The following is a 25,959-nucleotide window of genomic DNA, read 5'->3' on the forward strand; positions in this document are numbered from 1 at the left end:
CATTTAATCAACAGATCAGACAAGACCAAGAACAGGACTGATTAGGACATAAAGAACAGACAATAAATAAATAAAATTAATAATAATCTCATCTGGGATTAGAGGTTGGTGTGAGAGAGTTGGCAGGAAATAATTAAAACACATTCACTGGGAGATTTGTTTGTCTTTTATTCCTGTTACTTATTCCTCCTACTTTTCTCTAATGCAAATTTCCGCCCATGCTGTAACTATGAGCTAGTGCAAAACACAGCTGGCCCTGAGGGATAGTAAGAAGCATGATGTTTATTTCCCCCCACTACTCCCTTTAGTGGTTGCTCTGTAGAGTTATGCGCTGCTGTGCCCACTGATGATATTGGCATATTTGGGAATTAACTGTGTAGGTTCCAGGTGATTGGGAGCAGAAACCACATGTCTTGATACCAAAGCTGAAAATTAAAAAAAGGTAATTGCTTTATAGTGTCCCACAAACAGGTTTTGAGTGTTGTGGTTTGAATGTTAGAAGTGAATTTTTACTGTCATTAGTCACTGTTTGGATGCTGAAGGGGGAGATGTGGTTAGCTTTTTAATGAAGCCGTTTTCTGGAACTGTGAAACTTTGTTTAGAAACAAAAAACCAAATTTTTGTTGAAAATGTGATCACCACTGGGGTACACTGGAATAATTTCTGTTCTTATGGAAGCCATCTTTTGTTCTAAAATAATCTGTTTTGGTATTCTGAAACCTGACTCTGGGGTGCTGCTTTTCTTTGAGGTCAGGTTTTTCCAAGTTGTTTTATACACAGAACAGAGATGTGCAGCTGCCACTCGGCGATACCACACAGGATTGCAGGTGCATTGCAGAGAGTGTGTCCCATTTTTGGAGAGAGGATGGCATTCAGTAGCCCAAGTGGATTTTGCTGAGATGAGCTCTGTTCAGTATCAGCAGTTGGAATTGGCAAGATCAGTGCTTGTCAGTGCTGCAGAGAAAAGAGCTCAAGAATCTGTCGTGCTCATCATGAGTGATAATGCGTCTGAGCACAGTGGCTCCTCAAACGTGCTTTCCTACAGTACTTTGCTCTGCCTGATGAATGGATGAAACTAATAGTGTTTCTGAAGGACTCTCCAAGTGTCTTCGAGCTGCTTGTTGTCTCTGATTTTACTCTGTCCTCCCTTCAGGAAGGGGCAAATGGAGTAACTTTGAATTTCTAACTACAAAACTCAGTCTGCAGTAGTTACTTTTCCAGAACTAATGCCTTTAAAGATGTTCATAGGTAGAAATTAATTACTGCTTTAGACAGCAGTTGTCTCCTTCATGAGTCAACTCTATCTTGCAGTATTTATCAACACTTTTTAATAAGATGACATTTATATTTACAGATAATATTCATATGCATAGAGTAGCAGTGATTCCTAAGGGTTTTTTTTAAAGCGTGTTATCATCATTGTTGCTTTGAATGCTATTTTGTTATTGCAGCAACATAAATACACACTAATCTCATGGGAGGGGCTGGCTGGTGTCTTCACAGGTCTGGAGAGTGTAGGGAGTGATTTCTGCTGTTCTGTCCCACCTTGCCTCAAAAACCTGTGTGCTGCTGAGAATGAACAAAATGTTCTCTCCACACTTGCATTCCTTCTGCCACTGTTCACTGCTGCCAAGTCAATAAAACAAAAGTGGAATTCTTTAAAGCTGTCCTTTTTTTCTCTTTTTTTTTTTTTTTAACCGTTAATACTTTTTTTGTTTCTGAGCAAAGAGCTGCTGATGCCAAACATTATACCTGCTCAGGTTTTGCCTTCCACATTGCCTTGCTAATTGGCACTTTTGGCAATGTTTGTTTCTGCAGCTTTTTTTTGAGCACAGCAGCTGCCTGTAAAATCTTTCAGGAGGGGAAGAGATGGAGTGGTGTTCACACACACAGCTATGTTTATTTCCGTATGAGCTAAAAACTGCCCACTCCAAAATGCAGAGCCATAAAGGGAGTACCACCAGAGCAGCTGTAGGTCACCTTATGGATGGAATCAGGATTTTATGTGCCTCTCCTGCAACAAGGCCAGCTGCCTCAGGCTCTCAGCAGAGAGGTAAACACCGTGAAGAGCACTGCATTTGTGGGTGTCACTGAGCTGATAATGGTGGGAGGCACCTTGAAAACCTTGATTCATCTCTATAGCTCTTTTGTGAGAGGCCAACTCCTACTTGAGACAAAAATCTCATTAGTTATGGACCAAGAAATCTTGCTGTTAAACAGTGATGCTACGAAATTTGTTTCAACTGTTTTTTATGCTACTCCTTTCCCTGCAACTGGGAGCAGACTAGATCACAGAGAGGGATGTTCACATATATGGCAGCTCTGATAATCTGTGCTGTAATCTGGTTATCAGCAGTTCAAGTCCTGCAGTGAGCTCCCTAAGGAAAATGAAGGATGATACTGCTGAAAATCTGCGGTCTACTTTTTGTGCTGCAGTGTCTGCCACTAAGTTAGCCCTTCCTATTTCTATCACAGTTTTCCAAGAATGTGTTCTGGTATCTGAGTTATAAAACAATAAAATAATCTTGATTTTGGTATGTTACTTCACAATATGTTAAGTTTCCATGTATTTATTTACAACAACAACAACCAAAAAAGCCACCCACCACAAATTTTGGCAAGTTTTTTAGCTACCTAGTTTTTATTCTAGAGCAACTGTTGATGAGTGATTTATGCACCAAAAAACAAACACCATAATTCTCTTAAAATCAGCTGAGAGTTGGTTCTAGTTAAGCAACAGAGAGATACATGCAAAGGTTTGAAGTCTTATGCTGCAGCAACAAGACTTCAGTTAAGGATAAAATTTGCAACCATCCACTTCTTTATTCCCTCTGAGCTGCAAGCATGGTTCACAGTGTAGAAGTTGGTGTGACTTGACACATCAATTTGTGAGGTGCATGTTGCCCAGCAAGTTATGATCAAATTTTAGACATGTCCATGTTTAACATTTGCTTTCCTAATTTTGGTGGGAATGGAGACAATGTAAATTGAGTAAGTTTCCATGGGAGTTTTGTTGTTTAAGTGCCATTTAGCTTTCTTAAAATTGGCCCTTAAAGAACATGCCTTACTTGACAGCTGCTGATGAAAATAGTGCTTGTCTGTGTGCCATCAAAGGCTCATGTGCCTGAGCTATCATATGATTAATATAGCTACATTTATAAGGAAACTAACATTGGTTTTCACCCTTTAAGAACTTCATTTTGATGTGTGACCTAGCTAGTATTTTCCTTCTTTGAAAGGTCCTATTTTCATAGCAATTATTTTTCAGTGTGATGGCAGCAGGTAAGAAGCATGCCAATGTCCTCAGATAACTCAAAATCATTTTCATTTGGGTTTGTGTTTCTTCCTCCAGTTATGAATGTGCTATAAAATAACTAATATATAGCAAAAATAAAGCATTTGACCTGTAATACTCCATTGCATACATAAATATAGTCTGCTTCTTAAATCATATTTTTGAAATAATAATTCACATAGTGTTTATTTCACATCTTAATGTTTGTCTTCTGCAAGCTTAGCAACATTTGCCTGTTTCTTCTCTTTTCACTTTACATTTTTCTGGTGAAGCATAATACTGTGTTGGAAATATTGTCTGGTTTACAAGCAAGTATTTTGTACTGCCAGTTCTGTTCTGGTGGAGGACAACTCAAGCAGTTTTTGTGCCTGTACTTATGTAAAATCAGATCACCTCCTCAACAAGGTGTTTCGCCAGCTTAAATTATTGCAGAGAGCTTCCCACCTTGATGACAGCTTTCCTCCCTGAAAGAGGAAATGCTTTTATGAACAGGGAAATACAGAGTATTTCTAAATACTGTGCAATCTAATATCTTAAATCTATTATTTACCCCATTGTTTAATAGCAAAGGAAAATGCCCTTTGTGTAAGCATGTATATACAAGACATGTGATGGCATTTAGATGTAGGGAATGGAAAATTAACTGTTTACCTATGGAGAATTTTGCCTGCTTACATGTTTTCAGCTTTTGAAAATTCATTGCAGGCTAACATCAGCACACAGCCTTCATTCTGCACATTTTCTTGACAACATTTTGATTCTGGATGTACATTATTAGAAACAAAGGGCAAAACATGGATTAATAATTAGCAAAACATATGTCCACAGTCGTTCAGTTGTAACCTCTCTGCTTGCTTTTGCTATTGTTTTGAGGAGAGGGGGCAAGAAGGGTTATTCAGTACAGCACAGAAGAGTAAAAAGTAAATGCTGGTATTTCCTCATGTGGTGATTGAATAGCTTTAGAAATTTAAGAAATTAAAATGAAGAGGAGGACTTGCAAAGGTCTTTAATCGTCTAGTGTGGTGCTGCTTTGTAATGGTTTTGGTTGTATATTGTTTTCCCTTGCAGTAAAAATATACAGAAGTGTAACAATTCCTATTGCTTAGGTAGTGGACTGTTGCTCCAAGGAATGGGAGCAGATAAAATTAGCCCCAAATGAGGTACATAGATCCTTGGTGACAAAACAGTAAAAATAAGCAGCTCCTGCAAATAAGTAAGGTGGGGAAAAGGAACTTCAAGTATATCTTAAGAAAAAAGCAAGGGGGAGAACATCTGTTTTAAGAGTCCTCTCCTATAAGAACTTTTCTCAAGATTTTAAATCAGTAAAAGATTAGTTGTATTGCGGAAAAGGGTTATTTTTAGACTTTGTAAGGAAATTAGAGTGGCTGCAGAAGGGACCCTTAAGTTCTGCTCAGACTGAAAAAAACAGAACCTAGATCTTAGAAAAAATTTCCTTTTTTATCTGACTGGGACTGTCCTTGTTCAAATTCAGCTGCTGTCTTCTGGATTATGCATGGAATGAGGGAGAAGGGGGACAGGTATAAATAACTTATGTTTTTTCTGTTCTGTAGTTCTTGCAAGAAGATAGATGGATGTGCTTTTAAGCTCTGTATTGATTTGTTCGCTGTGGCTGTGTTTTTATCAGAAATTTGTGGGTACTGGGGTTGAGGAGAGCTCAAAGTATGGCCTACCTTTCTGGGGAAGCACCATGTGGATGGGGATAACCTGAACAAGAAAAGTACCCCTCTGCTAGGACCTGTGTGGTATGGTTTCAGGAGGGCAGTGATAACTGTGCAGCAGCTTATTCTGCTCTCAAGATAATAATACAAGTGAATATGAAAGCCATTCTTTTGTTACTAGTAACATCTCAATTTTAGTTTTATGTACACCACATAGTTTCCTGCTTAGGACTTGCTTTCTGTGGTGAAACACATGAATCACACTGAAGATGCATTGTTTCAATGACAGTCCTGCTGTGTTGCTCTTCAGAAGCTTAAGTTCTTGCATTGCTTTTTTACCAGAATTTGGTTTGTTGTGCAAGATGCACTGCCATCTGTCTGTTTGCTCATATGGTGACTGATAAAAACATACCTTATTTTGCTATTTCTTTATTAACATTCTGCTATCTAATAAAAGATCAACTAAAAACACTAAAGGTAACATATTTATGGATCCCTATAGAAAGGTATAGTTTTTGCAGATTATGGTGGACTCCACTGTCTCGGGGTTACAAGTGGGTGAGTGTTTCAGATCCATACACCATTTGGGGAATTGCAGATTTGACTCTAACTTGGCACATGATGTAAGATATAGATGGCCCCTTGTTTGTTATTGTTTCAGCTCATGTCAGCGCTGAGATACAGTTTTGGCTGACAGACAATGTGAATGAAGGCTGAGTTTATTTGGATGTGAGTGGCAGAAAGGAGAGCCAGCAGTGCCAGCCTCGATGTGCACATGGCAGTCATGCCACGCGTGTCCCAACAGTGTCTGCTCCCTGGCACCCCGTGGCACAGCAGTGGTGTGCCTCATGCCAGTTGCCAGATGCAGGGCTGTCTATTAGAATTTTCAGGGGAGAGACATAATTCACTGCGTCCTGGCTTCCTAAGGTGGAAAGTTCTTGTGCAGTAAGCTGATCATCACACTTTTGTCTGCACTGGACTCTCTTGCCACTGTACATCTGAAAAAGATGGGGAGCATGAGCATGAGAAGATGCTGTGAATTACTAATGCAGGTGTTAGTTCATTCTCTGACTGAGAAGGAGGAAGACAGGTTATGTGAACTCTATGCTGATTTCAATTACTTGGATTAAATTACAAAGTCCCAGAGCATTAGGAACAGGTTGTTTTAATGTTGATTTGACTAGGCTGCAGAGAGGAACATCTCCTGTGAGGGACAAGTGCATTGCCCCAACTTGTGGTCCCCTCCTTTGGGTGGGTAAATTCCCTGCAGGTGTCCACATGTAGCAAAATGTTTTTGGCTGCATGCAGTGCAGAGGCTGAGTGACCCTTGCCTGACAAGCTGACATGTCTTTCTCTGTGAGCTGTTGAGCAGCAAGAGTATGGAGATATCCAGCTAGACTGGCTCCATCATGCTCTGCTGCAGCTGCTGCCCGATGGTCCCCAGCTGGTTCCTGCCAGCTCCAAATCCCAGCGTTAGCATGGTTTGGTGACTCTGCAGGCTCAGCAGTGAGAGCCCATATGGCATGTGGTGGGCTGATCGGCAGGTCTGTGCTGCTGAGACATCTGGCCTCCCTCCTGCCAGAGTGTGCAGGCTTGCAATCCATAGGCTGTGGTGTGGACATATGGTGGCTTTGGAGGCGGGACCAGAGAAACCTCCTCACCGCTGGAATGAATGTTGAAAGCCTCACAAGAGATGGTTTGTGGCTTAGCGAGGAGGTAAAAATAATTGTGCACACGTGCTGGCTGCTTCTGAGGGATGCTGTGTGATGGAGGGGAAAGGGACAGCAGCCTGGGGCATGTCTGGAGTGTGCTCCCTGGCCATGCTGAGGCTGTGGGGTTGTGGTCTCTATAGAAAAGTCATGATAACTAGGGTCCCCTTGTATTGCTGAAGGGCCACTTCAGGCAGCTTGAAGAGAAAGGGGCCCATGTTAGTATTGAGGTTGTAAATACAGTCTAGCACTTGGGGACAGGTGTTGGCAGTGTGAGCTGTAGACAGAGTCTAATGGAGAGTGGCACTTTAAGTCTTCTCTTGTAAACTGTGGTAAATGAAAAGCAAGAGCCTGGTCCTTGCAATATTGTCTCCTTGCCCCTAAAATTTCCCACTTTCATTGTGGAAAAGCCTATAATTTCTCTGTTCACGTAAGGTTGATACCACAGTCCACAGAACCCATACTAGTGGTTAATAAAAGGAAGAGATACCAGGATTTGGGCATTATTGTGGGGGAAAAGCAGCATTTAGGGCTATATTTATATATTTATATATTTATATATTTATATATTTATATATTTAGGAGACAAAGCTGATGTGCTGGAGCTTTCTCAGGTAAAGATACACCTTCAGCTGAAGTCACAGCTAAATGAGCAAATGCTGCTAGACAAAAGTATTTATCCTTGAACTTACCAAGTGTTCCATATTGTTGCTCTTTTGTCATATCAGATTTATGGTTGGTCTCGTTATGTATAGCATCTCAGACCTAAAATCAGAGGAAGAGACAGACTGATATTTGACTGTCTGCCTCTAAATATGTTTCTTGCTTGTGACGTTATATATGCAATCTCACTGAAGACTAAATACTTGGGTACTTTATAGAGGAGTTAGACTTGTCTATTTATCAAATTTTATATATACAGAACATGTTTCATTTCTCTCCTGGAGACTGAACTATTTCAAGCCATGGAAGTTTCATCCCTCCTGCTTTTCCACAAGAAAAATAGCACAGATAGCACAGTTGCATCCTTTGGGCTCCCTGTCACAGCTCCCTGTCACAGCAGAACCCATAGCAATACCACACTGGTTTGAATTAATGCACTTTTATGTGACTCATTATTCACTGGCATAAAGTGAAGGGAGTGTCCTCTACATCACCCATTAGGAATTTCAGGTATAAAAAAAAAGTTGTTTTTTTCTACCATGGATTGCCTTTCTTTTTCTAGTTGATTTTTTTTTTCTCTCTAACATAAACAGAAATGGGTTTCTGAGTTGCTGCACAATGCAGTCTTCTGAAGGTGTTTTTTTTTTCCTTCTGTAATGTAATGTGATGACAGCAATGTTGTCAGGAATGATTTCCAAAAGAGATGGGTGGTCTGAGAATGCTTGCAGGGTGTGGGGGGCCTTGCAGCACTGTGTGATGGGTGTCATCCAGACATACCTGTCTGTGTTTAGGCTCACTCAGGAGTGAAGATCATGCTCTTGCACATTAGACAAGGACCACCAAGTCATCAGACTGTAGCCCAGTTCTGTATGGACATGATGTCGTCCTTATTACAAGTGACAAAAGCATCTCAACTATGGTTCAGGTTCACAGAATCCATACAAAGATTTCCTTTTGCTAATGAGGGGTGATCCTGTCAGTAAAAGCATAGTGCTGCTGTAAGAGCTGCCACTTCTGGCTGGCAGTGAGTCTGCTGGACTTCTGACAACAGGTATGGTTACCAAAAGTCCACTAGGCTGACCTGATGTCTTTTGGGATGCTCTGGAGGGCTGCGTCCAACCTCTGGCCTGTGCTAGAGAAAGTTGCTTGTGCTTGCAGGTAAGTTCTGATTTGTCTTAACTGCTTGACCAGAATTACTAGAGCTGAGGTTTACCTTCCCACAAATTACCTAGATCTTAGAGCCAAGCTTGGTTACACTGAAAAATATTGAATGTACCTTACCCCATTTTGTACGATTGTTCTTGCAAACAACTTTTTAGTAAGATGCTGTTCATGACCAGGATCTTCCACGTGTTGAGTATACACGAAATGGTTAAAAAAGGGCAAAGTAAAATGATCTGGGGACTGTGTTGCTTATGAGCTGGGAGAGAAGATTATAGTTAATAAAATCACAAAGGGTGTGGTTTGAATCTGAAAAAGCTGAATCTGAAAAATCTGAATCTGCACTGATTTTTACCAAGACCTGCAATGCAAGAATTTGGTGACAGTAAAATATGTGAAACATCAGTATAAAATAAGAAAAAATGTTGTGGTGGGTATTGACAGTCTGGGACTTCCTGCCCCACAAGGCAGCAGAAGCAGGTGGCATCAGCAGGGTCAGAAAGAGGCTAGTTAAATCCAGGCAATTTATGTAAATATTAAAATAACATGGTAAGGATGTGCCTTTAAATATTCCCAATCCAATAACTGTTGATGCTGGGAGAATACAGAAGCATGGATTCATCATAAGGCACTTGAACACTCCTTAAATAATATCTGCTGTTGCTACTATTGAAAACAAGACAGTCTGGATGGATCATTTGTCTGACCCTACAGAATGCTGGTTATGTTTGTTTCTGCTGGGTACTATTTTGAAGTCCTTTTGTGTTGGTTTCTTTTAGTTTTTATAGAGATGGGGTATCTCTATTCTATAACCTTCTTAAATTAACACACCCTATCTCAGTGTTTACATACAGATGTATAAAACTATATAAACTTTCTAACAAGTTTTGAAAATTCTGTACAAATCCATTTCCTACACTTTTGCTGTTTCTTCTTCCTTTCTGAGCAAGTCATTGATTGTTTAAAACAGCTTCTCTTCTGGATCAGGTTTCTCTTCTGGATCCCCCAGACACAACTGGGATAACTCCATGTGGAAGGGAAACTGAAACCCAGCAGCTAATGGTAGACCATTTCTGCTATTGCTAGCAAATGTGACAAAGGCATACTTGCAGAAATTCAGAAAATTTGTGGGATATTTTGAATAGCCGAAGTACCCAGTACCTTTGAAATATTTTCCCGTATATCCGTTTTCTGAGCCGTTTTCTATGCTGAAAGCTGCCCAGTGAAGCCCCGTTCCTGTGCAGTGGGTAGGTGGCTCGGGATAGTGAAGCAGAAGCTTTGTAGAAGCTCAGCTCAGGAGATGAGAAAACCATTTTCAAGTATGTAGAAGAAAACCACTCAGACCCCTGCATTACTGAAGGCTGTACATTTATTCTGTGTTTGCAGCAACAACAAGGAGGGCAGACAAGCTTAATGCAAGTCTGCTTAAGGTAGGGGCTGGGGGAGAAGACGATTGAGGGAATCCCCATGAAACTCACTTAAGTTTTTTCCACCTCAGCTTGAGAACTGGAGCCTGGCACAGCATTAGCTCAGACTCTGGGGTTCAAAAGCAAGAAAGCTTAGAGTTGGGTCTGATATTTTGTTGTTGTTTTTGTCAGAAAGGAAGCATTAGCCCTGGGTAGGAGCACTCTGACTGTTCTTTTCTTCAGCTTGCTGACTCAGGTCCCAGAATTTCTGAGCCATCACTCTCTTCTTAACAGAGCTTAGCTCAGCTTTTGCCTGGAGCTCTGCTGTAAAGAAAGACCTTTTTACAGACCACTGCCATAAGTGGAGGGAGTGATGAAGACAGACAGGTAAATTCATGCTGACCGTAGCCATATCTTTTTAATTAACTTGCTTGTTGAAAGGATTTACAAGGCTTCCTTTGCTCGCATCATACTGCAGATTCTGCAGGAAAAAAAAACAACAAACCAAACCAAAAAAAACCCCAACCACATAGTGAAAGGTGACTTCTTTTGATTGACTGCTTAAATATTCTCCAAAATGAATTACCTGTCATACTGCATATAGTAAGAATAGTTTCTGTCTTGTGATGGAGAGACTGAACCACAACTGACTGCTGCCTGAGAGATGCTGCAGGAAACACAGGTCCCAGGGATTTTTAGTTCTGCATTTTGAGGTGGCCTAGCTATTGATTAATTTTGTTCAGTTAGTGAGACTTGAACAGCAACTTGCATAATTTTGCTTGTGATTTGGATGCAACATTATAAAGACACTGGCTCTAGAAAGTTTATGAATGGCTGAATTGTTACGTGATGAAATAATTAAGTGAAATTTAAAATCATTCACAGTTTACCTTTATCTCAATGTTGATCACTCTGTGTCTCACTTGAAAAAAAATTCCTTATATGCCTGCATTCTTACTTGGTTTTTGCTTTTAATTCTAAAGTAGTATATATATTAAAATATATATTTCTCCCTTACAAATGTTGCCTTTTAGTTTATTGGCCACTCATTTTGATAAACTTAAAGATAAGAAAAACACAACCAAGGTAGGGGTAAGATTGAAAAGAAAGTATCAGTGAGATACAGTCATTATCCCAGGATAGATACCAACCACAGCAACTCCCCACATACTTTCTCTTTTGCTGTTGTTGGCTTCAGACCTTGCTTCATTTAAATTGCACCTGGCATACTTAGTACACGTGGGTTGCAGACATTCCTGTTTGCTGTAGAGAAGCACAGGTTTGAAAAGTGCTTGCCACTCTAGCTAAGCAGGAGAGATTCCCAGTGCCAATTTCTTCTTGCAGCTAGAGAAATTACCATCTATGTTTTCAGATGGGTTTTGCATATATCTTGTCTCTTGTTTGCAAATTATATCAGTGTCTTGCAGAATGAAACTGGGCAAGTTCTACTGCCAGGACGACCCACATGTGAGAGGGAAGTCTCAGGCAGAAGTCTTGTTGTGCTGATGTACAGCAGGAATGGAGCAGTACCAGTTCTTCTTGAGTATTGCATCTCATGGGTCAACTTGCACTGTCAAACCGTTCTACCCTAGACCTATTTAATCACCACTTTGCACTTGCTGGATAGGATTGCAGAGCTGGTTTTTCTCCTGGAACCATTCCCTGACTACATCCATCTGAACAATTGGGAGCCCATACCTTTGGATCCTTCACAGTTCTGACCTACAGTGCTCCCGCTTTTAATCCAGGTCTTAAACAACAGAATTGTATTGTCTGAACCACAGTCACCCTCTGAGGGGTTCAAAATATGGTGCTGATCTGGACCTTCTTTGGAGTGGTTGATGTGACTGTTTGCTCTTAAGTGTGAGCCATGAGAAAAAAGTTGCATGTGCATCTATTTAGCCTAAAGCCTCCCTGCCTGGGAAGCCAGAATCTATTTCCTTGAATCCCACAAACCAGTGTGTGCCCATCACCATTTCCACATGTGACCTCAGCCCTGGACAGGATGACTTTCAGGAGTGCTTCTCTGGGTTAAGAGCTGAGTTATATTTCTCTTCTAATTACCATGTTGCCGATATGCTGTTCTACAGCTGCTCTTTGACCAAACCTCAGCTGTTGTCTATCTTAAGTGTCTCCTGCAAACATCAGACTGAAGTGTGAGTCTGGATTTTCTGCAAGGTCTGTGCCTCTAGAGGCCTCTGCATTTCTGTAGTTCTGCTGTGTGGATGCCAGAACTGATCTATACATACTCAGATACTTGTGGTGCTGAAACACCAGAATAGGTATCAGTGACCTAGCAAGATGCAGCACAAAAAAGGAGCAAGGTTCTTTTCCCTTGTGACTAGGACAGGATTAGGACACAGGCTTTATGTTCTGCCTAAAAAATTGCCATTCTGGAAAAACCTGTAAAAGCTGGGGTGTCGTGAATGTTTGTAGAAACTGAGGATCATGTGTGTTTAAGGTTTCTGCTATTGAACCTCAGGGCAGAAGAGAGTTTGAATATCTAATGCAAAACACTTTTAACAACTGCTTCATTGAGCAATAACTCTTCATACAGCTAGTCTCTGCTTGTTTTGCATTTGCCCTAGGATCTGTAAATCACAGTATTCACAGGCAAGCATGGGTTGAGCATGTAAAAACACATAGGCAAAGAGTTGAAGACTAGGGACTGGAATATACAAGCTCCTCTAGTAATTTTCTTGTTTAAGATGTCTCTGCTGGAGAATATGCTTTGCTGTAGAGGAGACTAAGTTTTCCTCCTCTCTGGTATTTTGCTGTGCCTCACCCACATAAGAGACTTGTGTCCAAATGCAGCTTCTGGGGTGTGTGCAGCTGGGGAATCACATGTGGCACAATTCTAAAAATGATCCATGTATGTGCTGCTGCAATTTCAGGAATTCAGTTCCTGATGTATGGCTCAAAGCACATTTTAGCAAAATTCCCTTCTTCCATGAGTTTGCTGAGCTAGATTAGATTTTTTTCTGTAGTTGAAGAGCTGTTTACTAGACAGAATTTCAAGTCCTGCTACATGTAATATAAAACAAACAAACAAAAAACAAAACAAAAAAATCTAAACCAACCTACCATACCAAAAAATATAGGAATAAATTATTTTACTTAGCTAACAAGTTATTAGATCCTATGTTTTCCTTTCTTTTCTTCATTTTCTTCTATCTGTTGGACTGAATTTGCTTCCTGAATTATTTTATTAATTGTCACTAAAGCTCAGAAGCAGCCAGTGAGTTTGCTTGAGGTACTTGAGCCTGCATAGCTTTGAAATTGGCAGAAGCATACTCACCAGGCCGTTTGTACCAGGTCAATTTCATCTCTTCAAGCCACAACAAAATGGAGATCTCAGACCTTGTTTAGATTTTCAGCATTATTTTTATTAACTTTGTCTCAATTCTCACCTCAATTACATTTCTTTCTTGCTATTGGGAAGCTCTCCTCATTGTGCCTGAGAATGGTGACTGTAACAGATTTTACTTTTAAACCCATGATGAGGCACGCCGCAGTCAGGCCTCATTTTTGTGGTTGATCCACTCATGCTTGGGACTGCAGTGCACCTAAAAGAGATGTCTCCCCCCGCAGGATCCCCTCCCACCCACCTGTCCGTACCCATCCCTGGGAGCATGCTATGCTCTCAGGTCTCCCCTTGTACAGGGGATGTATTGAAAGCAGGGAAGTGTACCTCTTGTTACAGTGCTACCGAGACAGCACAGAGCTGTGCTGAACAAATTAGAAGTGGGTAAATAAATTCAGTTTCCTTTACCCTTGGTTGCAATGACAGAGATTGATACCCTGCTAAGTGCAGCCTGCCCTGAGACAGAGGCTGTCCTGAGCTTCAGGACACAACCTGAATTTCACATGGAGGCTGACGATAATTTTTTAGTAAGCATTCACTGGGGCTCAGTAAAAATTGCCTGTCTTTAGCTTAAATGAATAACTTTATATCCTTCGGCAAGCAGTAATGGGAGTGATGCTTTAAAATTTCTCTGTTTGAAAGGAAGTAGTTAATATTTTCCTAAAAGCTCACATGTTTAAAACTGCTGCCCCAGCTGCAAACTCTGCCAGCAACGTTTTTCTTTTTTTTTTCTTTCTTTTTTTTTTTTTTTTTTGCCATGCTTCATTGTTTCAGAAATTTTATAATTATCATTAGGCCAGCAATCTTGTGATGGGCCTCTATGCATCATGGCCTGTGTTGGATTCCTGCCTTATATTGCTGTTCGTAGCCTTTCACTTATATCTTTATAGCAGCTTCATGCTCTGCCCTCCACTGAACAAGAGACGGCAAACGTCAGTGTATAAGGCAGAGCTAGGGGAGGAGGAATTGCAATGAAGCTCCTTCTGCATTCTTGGAAAATTGATATTAGGACTGTACTAAAAATAAAGGTATTTGTGTTCTTGAAGGAGAAAGCAAAGTGGTATTAGCTTGTATGATGGAGCTCTGTCATAGAAGGCAGCCAGTCTTCGTTGTCAGGCAGTGTATCTCTGACTCAAATTCACATGGTGCCTGCACTCATTAATTTCTTGGTTTTCTTTTTCTTTGCTAATCTGCTTAGCTTTTAAATACTTTCCTGCACATACTATCAGAGCTCAATCAAATATAATTGGAAAAATGTGACTAGTTTCTTGAGGTGTTGTCAGCCCAAATCAGATGGGGGTCAGCAAAGCAGCGTGTTGTTCATATGCCTAAGCTCCACCTATCTGAGTAAACAAAATAAAATGCCGTTTGGACTGTAGAAAACTCAAAGCAGACTCAGGAAGAGGCATCTCTGCAGCCCCAGATGAGTCAGATCTTCTGTCCTGAAGTGAGATCTGTGATCAGGCTGCCCCCTGCACTGAAGGTGGGCAGGGAAGAAGGAACAGGAGCCCTACTGCAGAGCCAACAATTCTGGCTTTGCCGAGTCAGCCAGCAAACCACAGAACTGCTGCTGGTTTGGCCTCTGCCTCTCATTTGGCTTCATCTCGGCAGCCACCCACCCAAGAGACAGTGCTCTTTTTCTGTACCTGCAGCATGAGCTTCAGGCAAATGCTGCTTATTGGTTCAATCTGCCATGTGCGGGTTGGAAGAAAACATCGCACCCAGAGAACCCATTGCTGCTGGAATTTGCAGTGGAGAGGTCTTGTAGCCAGCTGAGCACCATTCCTGACAGTGTCCATGCCTCCTCTGGTCCCCCCACCCTGCTGGCTTCCATACAGTAGCTGCTGGTGTCTGGGTTTGTCAGGCAGAGATGCCTGCTCTGGCTGCATCTCAGGCTTCTACCCTCACCTCCCCAGGGGGACATCTGAGCTCAGAAACTGCTCGCTGGTACAGTGCTTCTGGAGGTGCTCTTCACCTAAAAAATTCTCTAACCCTGCCTTCGCAAGACACTGGGTGATCTAAAATTTTATACACATGCCTGCAAATGAGGAATCTGCAGCGGTACAGGGGAGTTTAGAGACCAGCTGCAAAAAAGTTGAAGGCAGGACAGAAAATCCAAGGCCAATTTCAGATTCAGTTAATTACATCCTCACTGACAACAGATCCAGAGGTTGTTAGAGAGCCACAGTTCAGCTTCAGTCACTTGGACACCCTTGGGGTTTGTGATAAATAGGATGCTGATTTAAGAGGAGCATGCTAGTGCTGTGCTGAAGTTTTGCATTGAAGAGAGACTTTACTACTGCTTAATGTACCTAACTTCTTAAAACTATATGTTTTTAACTGCTTTTTACTTGTTTGTTCCAGGTTGCATGTCTGGTTGGACTTGATGCATGGCATTTGCATGACACTAAGCAGCCTAGCTGTGGATGTGTCACTGAGCAAACATGGCCTACCCAGCAAATACTAACGGCAGTGCTACAGGTAACCGACCGGCAACGCTTCCCCCTTTGGATTATTAATTAAAAGAATTCTTACATTGTGCGAGCAGGAAAAGGAAGTAATGGCAGTTTAAATACTGAAAAACAGTTTCCTGGTAGATCAGAGCCCATCTGTTCACCCCCCATCCCCCACCTCAATAATCTTTTAAATATTTATAGTGTGCAAAGTAGTTTGGGAAGACTTAAGGGCTGGCACTCAGTCATTCAGCATGCAGTGTCGTCTGCTCTCAAGGACCTACAGGGGCTTACTCTAGGCTCTGGGAGGCCTAGGGCTTTGCTGCAGAATCATGTGGCTGTTACACTGAGTCTGTAATAATTTGTGAGATTCATCAACTCTTAATGCATCAAATCCCCAGCCCTTCCTGGTCACCCTTACTGATCAGTCTAATTTTTGTTGCTTGCTTCTCTGCAAAGCATAAAAACATTTCTCAGGCAATATCCTGAACTGGTGTTCACTTTTTTATTATTTTTTAAGAACTTCCTGAACTGTTTTGGTTTTGTGATACTCTGTGATATGGATTGCTTGGCATGTTCAAAGGTTGCTGAGGAGGGCTGGCAGGTCAGGAGGGGGCAGAAATTGCAGAACAACTGATAACAACACAGCAGCAGTGTTCCTCCTGCAGTTATGTCAATATTTTCCTCTTCTGATCACTGCACAAATATAGTTTTAGCTCACTAAAGCTGAGGTTGTTACAGTAGGATTACACGGAAAATGTCAAGTACATGGCAGGAGCTTGTGAGTTGCTCACTGTGCTCACTGTAGAATTATTCTAATTAGAGCATGGGATTAAAACATTTTGTGTGCAGGATATTAGAAATACGGAGTGTCTCTATGTGTAGTTTATGCAAAACAAGTGTTTTTTAAAAGCTAGCGAAAGTTGAATTAAGTCTTTGAATTACTATTATCTGTTGATGATTTAAGGTTAAATTTACCAATCTTGTTGAATTTTGAGACTGCTGAAATAAGGTATTTCTATTCCCTTCCCCCACCCCCTTTTATATAATTGGAAGTATATTCTTTAAGATAGAAACCATATCCTTTTGTAACCTTCAGTAACTCTTTTGAAAAGGTGGACTGCAGAACCTCTGGTGTCTGCCTTAACTGTAGCTGTTTGCTGCCTAAACCCCCCATGTAACTTGACTTTTGTTTGTAATATGCCTTTAACTTAAGTCATGCAGAAAAATTTCCTCTGCTTACAAGGAAAGAAAAATTGTGCATAGAGTGTTACTCATTGCTTTACTAATCTTTTTTCTACCTGCAGTAGAGTTGTCTATTGAAAAAGTTGGTGGGCTGATGTGTAAGTCTAAAAGAAGCTAAATGCTTGTGCTGTTACTGCAGGATGAAGTTTTAGTTTCAGGATTGTTATGCAAACAAGGCTTCTTGCAGGATAAAGCTGTTTGTTCCCTTATTCGTAGAAAGACGCTCTAATAAATTATGAGTATTTAATTCAGAACTAAATTGGACAACATTTTGCAGATACTGTCAGGACTTGTTGGCTTTGCAAACCCTTGAGGTCGGTGTTCTAACATGCAGCTATGTACGCCCGTGTCTCCAAATCCTCAGCAGTTCATAATAGACAAAATATTGGGTGGCAAATACCTGTGATTTGTTGTGCTGCTGTGCTGCCTGGGAGAGAATGCCTTTGGATGAGCAGGAACTGATCTGGGCGTTGGAGGTACTGAAGCAAGTTTCTTAATTGCATGGAGCTCTGCGAGTGGAAAGACAAACTTCAGGGGTGGTGTTTTCTGCTCCCTCTGAATCAATCAGCAGCAGGAAAAAGAACTAGAAAGACTTGTTAGGGACTACTAAGCCGCATTTATGTTACTTGAATATTTTGGCAAGTCTGACCACATGTTCAGCTTCATTCAAGTATGAAGTGACTAAGAAGCAAGCAGTGGTTTGCTTTGGTTAACTCGAGAATGTGAGTACTTGCACTATCAAATAATTATGCCTATGTGCCATTTCGGTAATTTTTTTTCAGTGTACAAGCCTATATGGACTACGGCTGCTGCAGATGAAATCTGTCGGGGAATGCTTGAATTTGGAACTTGTTTCCATGAAAGGATCTAGCTACTTTGTATTTGCATAGAGATTTTTTTAAAAGGGATATTTATGGGAAGTAGATTTGCTGTAAATATTTTAGTGAGTGTGTATAGGTGATAAACTACAAAGCAAGTGATGACTTTATCATGAAAGCACCTATCATAAGTTTCTCCGTCTCTTGCCTATCTCAGTAAAGACATTAACCCTAAATGTGGTGAATAAATGACAGAGAGTGTGATTTATGCTTCAGTATTGTTTGTCAATAGTTTTGTTTGCTGCTGACTTCAAAATTTTATCACTCTGTTCACAGTTTCATTGCACAGAGGTCTTGTAGTGAACTGTATTTCTTTGGGCTGCAAGCTTATTTGTTCTTTTTTATCCAATTTGGAAGTTTTTGTGACTTCTTACTGATTTTAGACCAGGCTGTCAAAGCAGTGCTCTCTGCTCAGAAAAGAGCTGAATAAATTGGTGCTTGCAGGAGAATTTGCTGTATTTTATGAGGTGCTGGATAGTGTTTAGTTATAGGTTCTGGATAACTGTTTAGTTTTCCCTGGTGGCATGTGAGCTCACTGCTCAGTCCAGTAAACTCACCAGGGTCAAGGAGTGTAGTGCAAGTCCAGAGCATGCTGTGCAGTCATCCAAGAAGCTGCCTTGGGAGCTGGGAAATACCCTGTTGGGAGTCTGCAGTTGGTTTGGTACACGATACAAATTAATTTCTCTTTGCATAGTACAAGAAAAAATAAATGAGGTGATTGTTTCTCTAAATAGTATTAGTGTCTCCATTAACTGCTGGGTGAAACTTCCAGTAATTGTTAGCTTCTGTGCTTGCTAGGACTGATGCATAATTCATCTATTTAATGAGGCTCTGCTCTCATTTCTGTAGTAATATCTGTAGAAATGTCTCCCAGTCAGCTACAAAAAGCACAATGCACGAGCAGAAAACTTACAGGGCAGTTTGGAAATAGCTCTGGATGGATTTTCACTCTTTCACTAACAACCTCTTTGTGAAAACTTGCTTTTCAAAACACAAGTTCTGAAAGGCACTGAATGGAATAAACTTCCAGTCTAATTCTATTTATTCTGATGTGGAAAACAAGGAAGCAGCAAAACAAACATAGGATTTAGATTTAGAAAAGATAAAGGACTAAAAACTGGTTTTGTCATTAATCATAATAAAAAGCATGTTTTATTTTACTTCCCTAAGGACCTCATTCTCTACATTCAGAGACTGGAGAATTGTTAGTTTTTTATTAACAGACATAAAAAAGCATTTCCACTTTTCTTGAGTAGGATGGGCTGCAGGGGTCAGTATAGCAAAGCTGTTGCACAAACCCTTTCTTTACTTCTGCTGTAAAGCAAATGCATATTATTTTCTGTATGCAGGGTCGGAGATTTCCCTGCTCTTTTCTCTTTCCTCCCTTTTGTCTCTGCCTTCTCCTCAATTTAGTGTGTGGATTTATGTTTCCATGCCTTCCCACTCCATTTTTATGCTTCTCTACATACAGAAGCACAGCATCCTGCAAACACATTCATTTGAACTGTTTACCTGCATGTTTAACTCTGCTCCATGCTTTAGATTCCTGCACAATTCTGAAAGCAGTGGCATTGCAGCACCTGTACACCATTTTCACCGTTAGTGCACCTGTAAAGCAAGGAACTGCTGCTGTGATAGCCAGTCTGCAGCTGTCAAGTGTCTTTGCTTCCAGTGTACTCTTTTCTCTCTTTTCACTCACTGATCTGGGCATCCACCTCCATTCCTTGCAGCAAGCCAGGGCTGTGGGACCACAGGTGCTTTGATGAGAGATACAAATCATATCTGGACCACTGTTTCCTCTGCAGCAGCCTGGCATCCTCTAGTTATTTCATATGTGCACAGTTACACTGGAGCTTCTGGTCAGATTTTCTTTGTATCTGAGCTGTTTTCTTAACTCCTATATAAAGTTATAACTATACACCAGTTAGTCAGAGAATGAGGCCATTACGAAAAGCTGCTGCCTGAATTAATTTTGTTTGAGATACTAACGTCAGCATGACTCAAAGACCAAATGTTTAATAAATGTGTTTTCCATCTGCTGGTATATAAATGCTTAAGCAACTGTTGAAAAGTATTATGAAAACCCCAGTTAACTTATTAACCCTTTTAATTGAGGCCGGTAAATAGAACATTTACTTAGAGCAAATGTTTTAATCATACACATCCTCTGCATTGATTTGTAACAACTCTTAACAAAGATGTGTAGACACACTTTTCTTTCAGTTACTGTATTATTTGATTTACAGTCCCTCTGTAAATTGATTCCATTTTCTTCATTCATTTTGGGTAATATGCACAGAATTTTGCATTATTTCTAGCCTCATGATGTAAATATAGTCCAAGCAGAAAGTGTGCACCAGAACATTACCGCTGTTACTAACTTATGCAGAATATCCACCATTCTTCATTACAGACTATTCATCTGGGAGCTTACACACCTAAGTGAGTTAGCAGTTGAAAGTGTTTGATTGCCATGCAGTAGTCCATCTTCTGGAGCCTTTCCTCCTGAGTGGTGCAGGTGCCTGCCCTGGGAGCCAGCTGCCAGCCGCTCTCACTGCTTCCTGCATGGTGGCTGTCACTGTGGCATGGCTGCAGTGCTACTGCCACAACCACCTCTGCGCTCAGCAGCCTCTGAGTTTACTTTGTTTAACAGATGCAAGTGACCAGGATTCAGGAGAGTTTGTCTTTTTACCTAATCAGTCATGCAAGGACAATTTGTTTGAGTCAGGACTGTGTGATGACAGACCATTTAAACCTATTCCTCCCCTACCATGCTCCCTGCTCCAAGTCTGTTTCGAGTAATTTTCAGAATTAATGGAGATGGGTGTATGCCCAAGTGTGTGTTTTAGTAGCTGGTGAAAGGCTCTTGCCATCAGGAGAGCCTGCTCCATTGGCCTGCAGTCTTCAGCTTTTGGGATGGGCAGACAGCTGTCACTGGGATCCAGCAGGAGCCTCACCCACAAGTGATCCTGTGAGTCACTCCGGTGGTGCCCAGTATTTAAAAACAAGCTAGGGTGGGACCCTGAAATCTGTGGGGAGAAGGGTGAGTGAGCCTCCAGTGATTTCACATAATCTCTATCACAAGTCATATCAAAATTTTCATCAGTGCGCTGTAGTACATTTCACTGATGCCAGATTTGCCTTAAGGACAGATGGCTGGAGCTGAAGCACGTGATCTCACAGTGAATGCATCTTTTTACTTGAATTAGTAATTGCTTCTGCAACTTCTAGTTGATGACTGTAATCCAAAGATGCATTTGCCCCTGCAGCAGAAAGCTTAAAAATTTACTGACTTGCATTTGCCCAACTTAAAGGCCTTTATGGGACTGCAGAGGGCCAGTGACCACACATCTTCTTTTACTCAGGAGTTGTTGCCCAAAGTTGTTGACCAGTGCTACAGGTCTGATTTTGGATTCTGGTGGAAAGGTAGGCATCAGGAAGTACCTTAAATACAAAAAAAGAATATCTTAAATACAGCGTCATTGGAATCTGGGGACATAGGAGTCTGCTCTGGATAGCCCAGTCCTTAGAAATGGAGATTGCATGTGGTGGGAAAGAGATGGCCCAAGATACAAAACAATGATATGCAGATGCTGATGCTCTGCAGGAGGACAAAGTGGCCTTGAGAAAAAGAAGAGGTTTAATTGACCTGTCTTTTTGTCAGGGATTACTGCAGTTGTGTCTTGTTCTGGATTACTTTCTGGAGCTGGGGCAGAGGACTGTGTTCATTCTCACTTATGAAAGCTTCCTCATGGGGCAATGCTTTCCTTCCCTGGGATGTTGTGATATACTTGTGTGTGCAGCATCTGGACGTTCTCCTGTGGCCTGCTGCTGCTCCCTGTGGAAATTCATGTCCTTTACACCCTGGGAGGCAGCTAAGGGTGCTCATCTTGTATTTTAGGGTTTTCTAGGGACTCAACAGGCACATATTGCTGTTTGTGGTACCATGCAGCCTTACTGAACTGGAGATTAACATTGATAAAACCCCCAAGTTCTTGTGGTGGAAGTCACTGCTTTGCACTGTCTGGTGGCAGCTGGGGTGAGGGTAAGGAGCAAGCACCAGAAACAGGACAGGCACCTGTCACAGGAAAAACACCAAGAATGAACTTTTTCCAGACATGAAAAATTATTCTCTCTTCATTGTCTGCCTTTCCCCACTTACAAGACACACAACTCAGTAAATTTTCCCCAAAACTATTCTACAGTATTCCTCACTTCCCAGATTATTCTGCATTTAAAAGGCATTTAGTGAATAATGCATATGAATCTCCTCCCTGTGGGAAGGGAAGATATTTTATTCACTTTAAAAGTATATGGTCCCTCAGGAAAATTACTTGGATCTTGGATGAAAATAGCCTGATGACAGTTGCTTGTCGTTCTGTTTGTAAACACGTGAGTGCCTACATTTAGACATGTTCCTTACAGGAGGGTTACTACTGGAGCAGAAGTCCTTGAGAAGCTCCTTGTAGTGGTCACCTCTCTCCTCCCTCTCTTTTGAGCCATTTGTAAGCCTTTGTATTAGAGTTGACAGAAGGGCAGCCCTTCCTGTATCATGTTTCCACAGCACTTTTAGGGGCTGAGGGAGCACTTGGACTTCCCACGTTGGCATTGCTGCTGTATCTCCATTTCCTTCCTCTGGTAACATGACTCCCCTTGGTAGCAGAGTACTATTTCTGCCAGGATGTCCCAGTGTAACCAGCTCTGAGCTTTGGGACAACAGCATGCTTGTGTCTGTCCTCCTCTTTTTATTTCTGTCATTCCCTCCTCTGATTTCATCCAGAAATTACACTTACCACATTGGCAGAAAGCAGTGGTTGACCTCTGCTGTGGGATATAGGTTGGGGTGTCTGGGGGGAAATAGCAGATCTACCAGGTCTAAAAAGGGCTCTTCTGCTCCCTATCTCTCTAAAACTCTTTAGAGCATATTCTCAGTCTCTTATTTGTTCTTTTTTATCCAATTTGGAAGTTTTTGTGACTTCTTACTGATTTTGGACTAGGCTGTCAAAGCTGTGCTGTCTGCTCAGAAAAGAGCTGAAAACTTTCTTCTTCTGACTCTTCACATAGACTTTGACAAAACTAAATGCTCAGACGCTTGGAGAGGTAAGTGAGTGTGCAATCTAGTCATACTCATTCATGTTTTCTGTCTGTCCTTCCCTACCTTTTGCAAAACCTTCTGACCTATAGAAGTAGGTAATGTGACCCTTACCCCTTCTCACAGTCCATCCCTTTATTTTGCCCAATGTCTCCTCCCTAGTTATCTTGCACTGTAATTAATGTTTTACAGACCTGTTTCCTCTTTTTAAAATTAATATATTCTTGTATCTTTTTTCTTTATAACAGTCTGTTGATTTCCTTCAACATATATAAGGGCCTGTCTGTGATAGTTTTGCCCTTCTGTATTTGTTTGAAAGCTGCAGGGGGGCAGGGGGGGGAAGAGAGGGGCCACAGACTTTTTAATATCTGAGTTTGAAGGTTTGGTCAGATTAGGATGAGGATCAAATTACCTGATAATTGGGAGCAGACAGTACTCCCTATGTAAACCAGACATCCCTTGTCTGGAGCAGTCTCTTAGTGCTGAGGGGCATGTTGGTGTATTCCTAGCCCTTTCCCTACCCTTGCTCCACACAACCGACCTCTGCCTGGAGCACTGTCATATGGTTTGCAGATCAAGTAATAGAAAGGAAACACTTATGCAACTCTGCTGCTGTTACTGGAATTTCAGGTCTAATACTAGTAAATAGGTCAATTTTTAACACTTCACGTACACTGCTTCATAAATCTAAAATGTGCAGCTTTCAAAAAAAACCAGTACAGCGCAAGAAAATAAAGTGAAGCGCATGGCCATGGTTGAAAAAAGTAGACTAATATTTGCATATGATACAAGCATAAAGGTTAGATCAGGGCAGTCAGGTTTCAAGGACTTAAAAATGTCACCAGGGTTTTTTTACTTCAATAAGCCCATGGCTAAGTTCTTTCTCCCCCTTTCCTCTTCTCCCCTCCCTCCAGCAGATTCTTTAATTTTAGATATCTTTTTCCATATCTTAAGTTACAAAATTTAAAAAAGGTATTCCTGTCTAGAATCATTCTCTTCTCTTCTGCTTCTGTTGTCTGTTTTTTGTATGTGGAGACAGATGACTGTTACATAGCTTGTAAGATTGTCAGGACCCAAGTGTGCTTACATGGCTGTGCACCCACTGCATCACCCTTTAGACTTTCACCATTCTCCCTCGTCATCATTAGTTACAGCCCTGTTCCCTTCCTCTCTCTCAGACACTGTGTCTGCCGTCCAGGATGCTTGTCCTTCCCTTTTTGCTCCCTAATACTCAGTGCCTTTTTCCAGTGCTTGGTTTCTCCCCAGCTCTCTCCAGGGATGCAAAGGGACTTCTCCAAGTCTGTACTCTGAAGAGTGTAGACTGATACCCAACCTTCCTCTGCCTCTGCTTCCTCACAACCCATTTTCAGTGCTCTGGAAAATGCAATGTTGACAATTTTGAGAAAATTACTTATCTGTCCCTTTACAGAGAAAAGTTGTAAGACTAAAACTCTGCAAACATAAATGTGGCTCAGCCACCCCATTTCAGCCCACAGAACAAGTCACCATCACCGCAGCAGGAGAGACATCTCTCTGTGAAACTGTGTGTAGTATCTCTTCATCCAGTCCAGCTTTACTGTCCATCGTCAATCCTGCTACCGTGTGATGTCCTGGTAAACTGACTTTATCTCCTTGTCTGACAAGGTGACTTGCTTAGTGGATGAGGGAAAGGTTGTGGATGTTTCTGCCAGGACTAAGTGAGCCTTTGACACTGTTTCCCACAGCATTCTCCTGGAGAAATAGGCTGCTCATGGCTCAGTGGCTTTACCCACTGCTCACTGGGTGAAAAACGATCTGGATGGCCAGGCCTCAAGCTGGAGGATGCTGATGGATGGAGTTACATCCAGCTGGTTGCCGGTCACCAGTGGTGTTCCCCAGGGCTCAGTACTGGGGCCAGTTCTGTTTGAGGTTTTTATGGATGATCTGGATGAGGGTATATCAAGCAGTTTAGAGACAACACCAACTCCAGCAGAAGTGTTGATCTGCTGGAGAGCAGGAAGGCTCTGCAGAGGGATCTGGACAGGCTGGATCGTGGCTGAGCCCAGTGGTGTGAGGTTCAACAAGGCCCAGTGCTGGGTCCTGCCCTTGGGTCACAGCAAGCCCAGGCAGTGCCACAGGCTGGGGCAGAGTGGCTGCAAAGCTGCCCCAGGAAAAGGCCCTGGGGGTGCTGGTGACAGCAGCTGAGCATGAGCCAGCAGTGCCCAGGTGGCCAAGAAGGCCAATGGCATCCTGGCCTGTGTCAGCAATGCTGTGGCAGCAGGAGCAGGGCAGGGATTGTTCCCTATACTCAGTGCTGGTGAGACCACACCTCAAATCCTGGGTGCATTTCTGGGCCTCTCACTCCAAGAAGGATATGGTGGTGCTGGAGAGAGACCACAGAAGGGCAGTAGAGCTCGGGAAGGGTCTGGAACACAAGTTGTTTAAGGAGTAGCTAAGGGAGCTGGAGTTGTTTGGCCTGAAGAAAAGAAGGCTCAGGAGGACTGTATCACTCTCTACAACTGCCAGAAAGGAGAGGGTAGCCAGGTGGGGGTCAGCCTCTTCTCCTACAGAACAAGTGATGTGAGGCAAAGGCCTCAAGTTGTGCCGGGGAAGGTTGGATAGGAATTCTCCACCAAAATGGTTGCCAAGTTTGGAACAGGCTTCTCCGGGAAGTGGTGGAAACACCATCTCTGAAGGTGTTTAAAAGATGTATACGTGCAGTGCTTGGGAACAGGCATGTTCGCGTGGTGAACATGAAAGTGTTAATAGTTGATGATCATAAAGGTCTTTTCCAACCTAAAAATTTCTGTGATTTTATGATTCTAAGAATAAAAAAATACCCACCAGATATGAAAGCTTGAATTGTCTACTTGCTCCCACAACAAAACTTCTTACCATAAGCTTTCCCAGGCAATCAGATTGGCATTACTTACCTGGGGATACACAAAATATCAAGTAGTTGTAGTTCATTCTGTGTGATTCCAAACTAGATGTACACTTAAAAATAATATGGGGAGCATTTATCAGTTGCACCT

The 25,959-nt window shown here is 41.8% G+C and overlaps 1 protein-coding gene across 4 annotated transcripts in view; it reads left to right on the forward strand.

Moving 5' to 3' along the window:
* The window catches only part of KANK1 (KN motif and ankyrin repeat domains 1), a 130,239-nt gene that overhangs the window by 64,184 nt on the left and 40,096 nt on the right, over window positions 1-25,959 (forward strand). For all 4 annotated transcript variants that reach the window (XM_014267998.3, XM_074533686.1, XM_014267999.3 and 1 more), the window contains one exon: window positions 15,642-15,758. In XM_014267998.3, the coding sequence (XP_014123473.2) occupies window positions 15,722-15,758 (37 nt within the window). In that variant the 5' untranslated portion in view covers window positions 15,642-15,721. The remainder of the gene's footprint in view (window positions 1-15,641; window positions 15,759-25,959) is intronic.

This window comes from Zonotrichia albicollis, chromosome Z (genome assembly GCF_047830755.1).
Source record: "Zonotrichia albicollis isolate bZonAlb1 chromosome Z, bZonAlb1.hap1, whole genome shotgun sequence".
NCBI lineage: Eukaryota > Metazoa > Chordata > Aves > Passeriformes > Passerellidae > Zonotrichia > Zonotrichia albicollis.